This window comes from Protobothrops mucrosquamatus, unplaced genomic scaffold, assembly GCF_001527695.2.
Source record: "Protobothrops mucrosquamatus isolate PMUCROS unplaced genomic scaffold, P.Mucros_1.0 scaffold5, whole genome shotgun sequence".
In the NCBI taxonomy this organism is placed as follows: Eukaryota; Metazoa; Chordata; class Lepidosauria; order Squamata; family Viperidae; genus Protobothrops; species Protobothrops mucrosquamatus.
Window position 1 is genome coordinate 119,113 of NW_015386392.1, and position 10,665 is coordinate 129,777.

The 10,665-nt window shown below is 39.6% G+C and overlaps 1 protein-coding gene across 3 annotated transcripts in view; it reads right to left on the reverse strand.

Annotated features, from left to right (window-relative positions):
• Window positions 1-1,144: 1,144 nt before the first annotated feature.
• The window catches only part of DNAJB6 (DnaJ heat shock protein family (Hsp40) member B6), a 58,716-nt gene continuing 49,195 nt past the window's right edge, over window positions 1,145-10,665 (reverse strand). For all 3 annotated transcript variants that reach the window (XM_015832522.2, XM_015832521.2, XM_015832520.2), the window contains 2 exons: window positions 6,282-6,476; window positions 1,145-2,674 (listed from right to left, as the gene is read on the reverse strand). In XM_015832522.2, the coding sequence (XP_015688008.1) occupies window positions 2,592-2,674; window positions 6,282-6,476 (278 nt within the window). In that variant the 3' untranslated portion in view covers window positions 1,145-2,591. The remainder of the gene's footprint in view (window positions 2,675-6,281; window positions 6,477-10,665) is intronic.

Consider the following 10,665-nt stretch of genomic DNA (forward strand, 5'->3'; position numbering starts at 1 on the left):
TTTATTTATTTTATTAAATTTATATCCTGCCCTTCTCCTTGCGGACTCATCTTGACCCCTCAGCTTTAAAAATAATAACATTAAATAAATAATATATTAAATTCTTTTTGAAATGTTGTAAGATTTTCTGCTCTAAAACTGAAACAATTATCCAGAAGTCTAATATTAGAAATCTTCAGTTAAATAAAAGGCCAAGTTAGTTACTAATTTTTAGACCCACACCATTTTCATGGTTTATTATCTTCTCAGTAAAAATCCCAATTAACACGAGGGCAATTTGGAAATAAACCGTTTGATTATCAGTGACAGACACTCGAGATACAGAACTTTTATTATACACATTAGAAAACTACATTACATTACTTTTCAACATAATCGCCATTCAAATTGAGGCACTCGTCATAACTTCTTACAAGGTTTGAAATTCCTTAGTAGTGCTCGGCCCCAAATTTGGGCTATGGGGGGGAACAGCTTCAAAAGTTCTTGGGTGGGTCTAGGGGTGTGCAGGCGAGCATTATAACCAACACACCAGTGGTGCCATAGAAAATCCCGCCAAATGTGAAAATGCCAAAGGAGCACTGCTAGTGAAGTTCATGGAGCACGGCTCGACCATCAGTTCAGAAGTCTACTCTGAAACGTTACAAAAACTTAGACAAGCTCCATCCATAACAAGCGTCAGGGCCTGCTGACTTCTGGTGTAGTGTCGATTCATGATAATGCTCACCCGCACATCCCTAGATGTACCCAAGAACTTTTGAAGCAGTTCCCGTTAGGATGTTTTTGATCACACACACACCCCATAGCCCAGATTTGGCAATGAGCAACTATTACTAAGGAATTTCATCCTTGTAAGACATTATGACAAGTGCTTCAATTTGAATGGCAATTATGTCGAAAAGTAATGTAACGTTGTAGTTTTGTAATATGTATAATAAAAGTTCTGTATCTATGAGTATCTGTCACCGATAACCAAATGGAGGTTTATTTCCGAATTGTCCTTGTATTTTTCAGTATAAACCAAAAGAAATTCATCACTGTATTTATCGATTGAAATATATTATCTTCCATTTGATTTTTATGTCCCAATGAGGTTATTCTCGGCTTCCAAAATTTTCCCAAACTAAAAAATAAGAGCTAAGTAATAAGGGAACTTACTTTATTTCTTTAAATATTAGTCACACAGCACAACAATTCAGTGGTATTTCCATAACAAAAAAATGGTTCTCCATCTTGAATCAGACATGTTCCTTTTAAATATATCCTAATGAATTGCATAAGATTACATTTTCATAATAGAAGCATTACAATTGAATCTAAACAAGTACTGTAAATCCACTTACATCACCTCTTCCTGACCTAAGCTACAATATTTTGGTATAATTAAATTTTTTTCTAGAAAACGTGGGTTTCAATAAGAGAGAATAGACAACACAGTATATTGGTGAAAGGGAAATAAAAAAAGGAGACCAAAACATTCAACTATTTTAATTTGTAGATTAAATAGCAGGAAGGCAGCTCATAGTAACCATGCCTGGAAGGATATTTTGGCTTAGTATTTTGTTATGAGGTTAAAAAGAAGCCATGGACCATGCAAATTATACATGTATACAGATGGGGATTATGTAATCTTGCTATATTTATATCCTTAAATTTCCAATTATGTATGTGCATGCCCACCCACTCAATGCAAGCTAATTAGCTATATATGGGTACATCTAGTATACGAATGATATTGTAGATCAATTTAGTATCATGTGGTGAAAGAAGATAAATTTTGACGGCCTAAATGTAACTATGATTCTTATTTTATACCACACACACCTAGGCGCAATTTGTAATGACTGCTTATTTCCAGTCAATGACAGTCATGTACTGTTTCCAAGGTCAACTATAATTTGTCCTGCTAGAAATGTTGGGATCATAACATGCTCACAAGGATCTAGTTCCCAAAACAGTTCTTTGTGAATCTATATTGTTCAATCATTACAGGATACATAAATAATAGCACAGGTCAAAATGGAAACTACTTTTCCCTGGGGGAGGGGGGGGGTAAATAAATGTAAAATAAAAACCACAATCCCTAAAAAATTCTCAGCTGTATGATCCAGGTAAATGCATAATTTAATCCCATTCTCATTGGGCACAAATTTAAATATGTTAAAGTTCTACTGGGATTATTTTAGAAATTAAAAAATATTCATGATGGCGACTTTTTAAAAAAATAACAATATTGCTTACACCTTACCAATCTTTGAATAAACATGTTTAACCCAGGACAGGAAGAGGGCCCTATTGTATTACGATGTCTTCAACAATTTTAATCAAAATCTGCTGTATTTTATGGTATCTGACATCCTGACTATTAACACTTGTTTACTCTAACTGGGATGGATTTTCTAAACTGGGGTATCTTATATCGCAACTTCAACAAGTATGTGGTGCTCAAGCATAATAGTGCAACTTTAGTGTATTTTAACTGTTATCTCATTGCTAAGTGAGAATAGCTGTAAGAAATATATGCACCAAGAACCTGGGTATGATCAAATGGTATAACAACAAAAGAATAGCTTCTGGGGACATCAGAATCCATTTTAATATGGTGCCTTGGCCGATTTCTTCTTCTTCTGTTCCTCCCTCAGCTTCTGCTTCTTCCGCTTGCTGACTTCTTTGTGTCCTGAGGAGACATGGCTTGTAAAACATTGTTCATATAGCAGAACTACCCCAATGTAAAGATTGTTCCCTCAAAATTTGAGCCAGATCTTCTGAAAAAGAGGTATAAGCAAATTTCCTACGTAACTTCAATGTTATCGGATCAACAGTGTTGCCTTCTACTCAATAAGGCACATCCTTGCTGTAGGGCCTTCAAATACCATTAGAAGCTCTGACTTCACTACAGGCATATCTATCACAGAAATCTCTTCAATTTTTTTAAGAAGCCATCTTCTAGAGCTTCTATTCTATGGTATGAATCCTAGCCTGTGCTTTAGTCATGGACCTTTTCATGGAAAATGAATTGAACAGCCTACTCTAAATCTCTGCCAAAGATTTTGAGCAGTATTAGGTACTGCTTTCAATACATCCAGAAGAATGTGAGCCATTGAAAAGAAAAGGACAGGAGTGAAAACTTCTTGTTTGACATTCTTGTCCTTTTCTGGGCAAACAGGAGATGCAGATGAAGCACAGCTGGCTTTTTCCCATGCATTGCTCTCCATAACCATGGAGGAGATGGATGATACCATTGGAGAAAATTTGTGCCCAGGAGGCCTGGGAAAATTCTCTCAAAACTTCACCCTCCTGACATAATTTAGCCCATTACATCAACTAGTGCTTGCTATCTACCAAGAGACATTCATCTTTTTAAGTAGTTGCATCTCAAGAACTTTCTGAAAAAGTGTGGTTCAACTAAGCTACAGGACGTTCATTAGTTAGTATAAGCAAATTAAAGGCAAGCAAAGGAAGCTTCGTTTTGGAGAAGACGCCATACAGAAAAACAAGTGGACTTCTTTCTTCTCCATCATTGTCATCATCATTTTGAAAATGATGATTATCTTCCTTTACCCCCAAAGAAAAAAATATGTTTAAGACAAGACTGCTCTGTAACAAAATATTTCAATTTGTACTTACAAGCTACCCCACAACTCTTCTTTTGATGGCTGAGTTTCTATTTCTGTTATAAGTTATTTCTCACTCTCTTTTAGCAAGAGTCAGTAGCAAAAATAGGGTAGTTTCACTTCCAAAACTGGGGCTAACAACTGACAGCTGGATAGTTTGCAAAGGAGAATCTAACAGGCAGTTCTCCCAGATTTTTGGCCCATCTTGTTGCTAACTGTTGTAAATGTGAGCGATTGCTAAGTGCCTAAATCACAATCACGATGCTAGTGGTACAACGGTCATAACTTTGAGGACAGGTCAAAAGTCACTTTTTTCAGTGCTGTCATAACTTTGAATCATCATTAAACAGATTATTATTAGTCAGCACTGCTTGTATTACTTCTTCCAACTAGCAGCAGTTCCCTAAAGATAACAGCAATTCCTGACAATCAATACTTGGCTTTAGCTGGATAATGAATTAGTCACATCCTGATGACAAGACCCAGATGTTCAACTAATAAATATGTTACACCACCTCCCAATAACTGAAAAAGCTGATCAGCAAATCCATTTCTTTTAATTGCTCCCAATCCTGGCAATGGATTCAACTGGAGCTTGTTTCTGAAGTGCATACTGTAGAAATCATGATTGCTTACCTGGCGAATGAATGCCCTGATCAAATGTGAGGATTTTAAAGCCTTAATTACTAGTTTTTTTTTCTTCTCTCCTTTGTGTCTGAAAATAAATATACCATAACCTTTCCACCCGTGCTGCCAGGCTGAGTTAAAGAATTGTCACTTTCACAAACCCCTCTCGCCTTGCTTGTCCATTGCTGAAAGAACACTATCTGTTGTAGTGTAGTATGTTTAGCATTTTAAAATAATGAATAGTAGGTTGTGGGGGATTCTGCAGAAATCTAATGGTAACTATTTGAAGTCGCCAAAAGCTGTCAAGCTGCAACAGGGGTGACAGAAGCAATGAGATGGCGGTTGCTGCATCAGCCGTTATCTGGGGGCAGAGGTGGGCATCCTTCTATTTTTCAATTAATAATTATAGAAGGCATCATCTTTTAGGCTGTGAAAAGAACACACTGTTTCTGTCCACTGAGCATTCTCAACGTGTGCAATACCCCATTGTGGCAAGGAGTGGCCTCAAAGGCCAGCAGGGGGAAAGGCAAGAAGGGTGCAGGGATCTCCTTTAATAATAATAAAAAAATGTTCTAAAGTTGCAACAAGTCCATCTTTGCTGATCCTAAGCTCAGATGAGAGAGGAAGAAAGTTGCACCTGTAAAAAAGTTTCACCATTACAGAAGCAATAGATGCAATTCAGTGAGACGTGACTGAAATCATAGGAGAGCAGATGTTATGAGTATGCAGTAAGGCACTAGCAATTCTTGCAGCTGTTTCTGAATTCTTAAATGTACACAATTTGAAACTCCTTTAAACCCCCCCCCCAAAAAAAAACCAACCCTCAGCTCTCAATGAATTGCAAAGCCCGAAAGAGATACTCTGAAAGTTCAAGATCATTCTTATAGAGTCATATAGGCAGTCCATATCTAGCAACCCCAAACAGAACTGGCCATTTGTCATTAAGCAAACTGGACGCTAAGTGAAACCATGACTACGCTCATGATCTTGCTTCAACTTTCCTTTGCTTTACAAATCTCACGGGTTGTAAATGCAAGGATTGGTTTTACAGTTCCTTTTCTTTCACCATCATTGCTGCATATGGTCACTAAACAGGGAAGTCACTAAACACAGACTATCTGTAGTCTTCTTTATCTCTAGATGAATTTTGTTCCAATTTCCGTAAGGCTTGGAAGGGAGAATGGATGCCCTGCATGGCAAATTGGGAGAGCTTTCTTGGGAAAAAAAAAACCCAACCATTTCCTAACAGGAATTCTGAGATGTAAAGCAAAGGAAACTGAATGATTGTGTAGCCACGTATACAATGCTGCAATTTCTCATTTTAGCACATTCGTAAAACAGCAGTTTAATGCACTTGCCTCTCCTATGATGGCAGCCAGTAAAACAAATAGGGTATAAACAACAGATTACTCATGTTAAAGCTCTTGTTAATCCTGGATGCCAAAGAAAATGTGAGTCTTGTAGCATTAATCTGCAAATTAGATATTTTAGATCTTGCAATGACTGAAATGAACAAAATACTGAGCAGGCTGCTCGGCATCTCAACTCATCGGCCGAGTTGCAAAGTTTTCAAAAGAAAATATAAAGACGCACGTGAGCCTTCCTTGAAAAGTTCTGACTGGATGTGAGCATTAAAAAGTAATGGGCGGAAAAGATGATCCCACACTCCAAAACTCAAGATTATTCCGTAATTGACAAGCCTGAATCTGAAGCAAGGGAAGCGGACAAAATGCCAGCTAACAGGCACAAGATGCAGCTTAGCAACAAGCTTGTCATAGCTATGGGCATAGTGGATGGATTTTTACACTGGTATTTTTCACAATTTGCTGGGGACGGATGGGACTCAAAATATTTTGAAGCCTCTCTAAAGGCAGAGGATGAAAGAAATGCACATGAAATGCTAGCTCTAAACCAGGGTGCAGCCCCATGGTTTCCTTCGGTTCTTCTTTTTCAGTTCCTCGCTACTCCTCGAATCTTTTTCCCCTGGTTTTCCCACCAGTTCCCGTTTATTTACCAGCTTCTCATGCCCTGTTTTGTGCACACCTGATGAATAAAAGGGATTCTCCCAGTTGGTCATCACCAAGTCGTCATCCTCATCACTATTACAGTGGAAGACATGCTTGGGGTAGGTGGTGGGCTTCAGGGACTTTGGAGAACGGACGTTAGCCGGCTGGAAAGGTAAGGCATTTTGTCCTCTGCGGGTGCATTCGGCTGCAAAAACTTCTTCATCAGGGACACCTGAAGAAGGGAAGAAAACAAAACCATTCAAGACAGGAAGGAGCTGGCCAACAGGTGGGCTTCAAGTGTCATAGAAAATAAAAGCAAAGCAAAGAAGCGTTGATAAGCAGGGTGTTCGTAGGGTCTGGTCAAAACACCCTCTAAAACAGTGGTGTCGAACCTATGGCACGTGTGCCAGAGGCAGCATTCAGAGCCCTCTCTGTGGGCACGCGCGCCATCACCCCAACCCCGCCTCCCCTTGTGGCCCCCTCACCAGCAGCCCCCCTGGAGGAGAGTCGCCCCTGGGTGCGGCCCGCACGGAGCAGTGCAGCCAAGGACATGGCAGCCGGGCAGCAGAGACAAGACTCCACCCTCATGCCCATTGCACGCAGTTGATGCTACAGGGTGCGGGTGGAGGGCGTAGCCATGGTGCTGCTGGGGGATGGGGAGGGGCTGGTTTTTGGACACTCGGTCTCTAAAAGGTTCACCATCACTGCTCTAAGAGGTACCCCAAAGTTTGAAATACATTGCACATAAACAAGACTTTATGGAACCATCATCTTGATCATCATTGATGTCATCTGACTTTTGGACATTTCTGCATCCAAGTCTGTAACCCAAGCCTAGAGTTGGGTTGAGAGTTGAAAGGAGCAATGACTTAAGTTTTTGTGCTTCAGTTTCTTCAAGCAGTATTTCTCCATGTTAAGATACTACCCACTCATTGTGACTGGAAACTACACTGGTGTATTTGGAACAATGGGGAGGGAAAACACTGCAGTTTGACTCCTGATGAAGCTTCTTATGAGCATCCAATAATCGTGATGAATCAAATGGAATCACCATGATTCATCTACATATTCAGTACCTTCAAGAGTCTGGCAGACCGATGAAAAGATATAATACAACCACAGAGGGTGCTTGCTACAAGCTGCCACTGCCTGAAAACCGCATCCAAGTAGAATTATAAAACCCAAATGAAAAAAATCATCTTAAAATCTACAAGTTGTGAATTACAGGTAGTTCAGTTATGCATCCAGTATTCTGAAATACTAGTAAGAGGTGAACAATGGTATTTTTTCTTTAAAAAAAAAGTTTTTTTTAAAGAAAAGATGGTCAGAGATCCTTACTAGTGATGAAGAGCCAACTGTACAGCAAAAAAAAAAAAAGATTAAAAAAAACTGATGCAAACAGATTCGATTGGCGGAAAGAACCAAAAAAATCCTTATGATTCCCTGTCATTTTATGAGACAAGATTTCATAAAAGACAAGAATTACAGCTGCTGTATCAGACTTCCCACCTATACATCTCTAACCTGCTTTCGTCTTATAATCTAGGTTACATTTCTTGTGAAGCAACTGAACCAGTTTTAAAAAAAACCTGATACTATCCTGAGAAATGCATAAGCTCCTGAATCCAATTCTAGGTACCCTGTTATTGTAATAAATCAGAAGGGGTGGTAGCAAATGAGTCAGAATTTTAGATACTGTATATATGGACTTTGTCTAGATTGGTAACCAACTAGGAAAGACTCTTTGTAGGCAAACTACTACAAAGTTTTTTAAAAAAACCAACCCAAACAAACAAATATAATAATAATAATAATAATAATAATAATAGTAAAGTTGGAAGGGACCTTGGAGGTCGTCATCTAGTCCAACCCCCTGCTCAGGCAGGAAACCCTATACTATTTCAGACAAATGGCTGTCCAGTCTCTTCTTAAAAACTTCCAGTGTTGGAGCTTTCACCGCTTCTGGAGGCAGGTTGTTCCACTGGTTAATTGTTCTCACTGTCAGGAAGTTTCTCCTTAGTTCTAGGCTGCTTCTCTCCTTAATCAGTTTCCACCCGTTGCTTCTTGTCCTGCCTTCAGGCGCCTTGGAGAATAGCTTGACTCCCTCTTCTTTGGGGCAGCCCCTGAGATATTGGAACACTGCTATCATGTCCCCCCTTGTCCTTCTCTTCGTTAAACTAGACATACCCAATTCCAGCAACTGTTCCTTATATGCCTTAGCCTCCAGTCCCCTAAATACTTGCAATAGCTAAGAAGAAATGTTATAAAGTCATTGAGTTGAGTGACTTCAGCAATTATCTAGTTAAACTCCCTGCTAAGTACAGGAACATTATATCACTGACAGATGACAGCTCCTGTTTGAAGATCTCCAGCAAAGTACAACTCACCACTTCTTATGCCAGCCTCATTCACCAGCTGACCACTTGTGCAATTTGGAAGTTCCTTCTGACATCTAGTATGACCCTACATCCTTATAGGATTAACCCACTAGATCTGATCCTGCCCTCTTCAGTGCACCAATCTTTCTGATACTCGAAAGCTATTATCATATATTCTCTTGGTCTTCATGTGGAAACTACTGTTAGAAGAATCTGAGTGATACCAAAATCAAAGAAAAGACCATATCCTCCAAAGGACTAAGATTTATGAATGTATCATTCTTTGAATTAAGCTCTAAATTAAATAGAATAAATCAACTGGGCTAAAAAAAAAAAAAAGCGTTATTTTACCACTAAAAAAACCCAACTCTTTTAGAAATAAAAGAGTTGTTAGACCTTGAATACACGCTTGAGCTCATATTCTTAACCACACCTAATAATACTCATTAGGCATAGTGTCATCCCAGGTGGTGCCAAATTAATGTGTTTTCTTTGCTGGACCATGAATCAGTTGCCTGGGATGGTGAGGAGGCAGGAGTTAATAACTAGGAAGCACGGCAAGGAGAAGTGGTTACTGGATAGTGTTAAGAAATAAAAACTATTTTAAAATAGTGTTCAAGACCTTTTGCTTGACCAACAATGCTTTTGGACCCTAACATTGACAATGAAGAGACATGCAGAGATGTCAGTTGCTTAGCTTGAATGAAACCCAAATACAATTGACACGTTAGTCTGAATTCCGATTCATTTAATTCTGATCCCGAAAGCCACCCACTTTCCCCACGCCATTTTCTCTCACTTTCAGTTCTAATTCAATGAAATGGAAACAAGTATAACAGCAAAGACTACAAGTTCATGAACAGAACAATATTTTATAGCAGGGGTCTCCAAGCTTGGCAACTTTAAGACTTGTAGACTTCAGCTCCCGGAGCTCCTCAGCCAGCAGTGCTGGCCAGAGAATTCTAGGAGTTGCAGTCCACAAGTCTTAAAGTTGCCAAGCTTGGAGACCCTGTTCTAGTATTGACACACTTTCCTTGCATGGATTTTTAAGGATGGCTACTTCCTCCTTTGCCAGCCAGGGAGCTTAACAAAAAAAAAAAAAAAAGAGGAACCCTCTGCCTTGGAAGATCTGTGAGATTCTTCCTTTTAGATTTTGTGGGAAGAGATGGCAGAAACTAATGTTTCATTTACAATCTCTTACTTCCTGGAAACTGACTAACTTTTTAGTGTTCCTACAGAGAGGAAGGATGTATCTCATTTAGCAGAAAGGGCAAATCAAAGGTTATGAACTTTTACGTTGGGAACAGCAGATCTATCTCTAGGATTTCTGTTCTGGGCCCAAGTGCTCTTCAACATGTTCATCAACGATCTGGACGAGGGGATAGATGGGGAACTCATCAAATTTGCGGATGACACCAAGCTGGCAGGAATAGCCAACACTCCAGAAGACAGGCTTAGGATACAGGAGGATCTGGACAGACTTGAACACTGGGCGCTATCTAACAAAATGAAATTCAATGGCGAAAAAAGTAAGGTTCTACATTTAGGCAAGAAAAAACAAATGTACAGGTATAGTATAGGGGGGTACCTTGCTCAATAGTAGCAACTGTGAGAGGGACCTCGGAGTCCTAGTGGACAATCACCTAAATATGAGCCAGCCATGTGCTGCAGCTGCCAAAACAGCCAATACAGTGCTGGGCTGCATTAACAGAGGGATAGAATCAAGATCACGTGAAGTGTTAATACCACTTTACAATGCCTTGGTAAGGCCACACTTGGAATACTGCATCCAGTCTTGGTCACCGCGATGTAAAAAAGATGCTGAGACTCTAGAAAGAGTGCAGAGAAGAGCAACAAAGATGATTAGGGGACTGGAGGCCAAAGCATATAAGGAAAGGCTGCTGGAATTGGGTATGTCTACTTTTAATGAAGAGAAGGACGAGGGGGGACATGATAGCAGTATTCCAATATCTCAGGGGCTGCCACAAAGAAGAGGGAGTCAAGCTATTTTCCAAGGCGCCTGAAGGCAGGACAAGAAGCAAC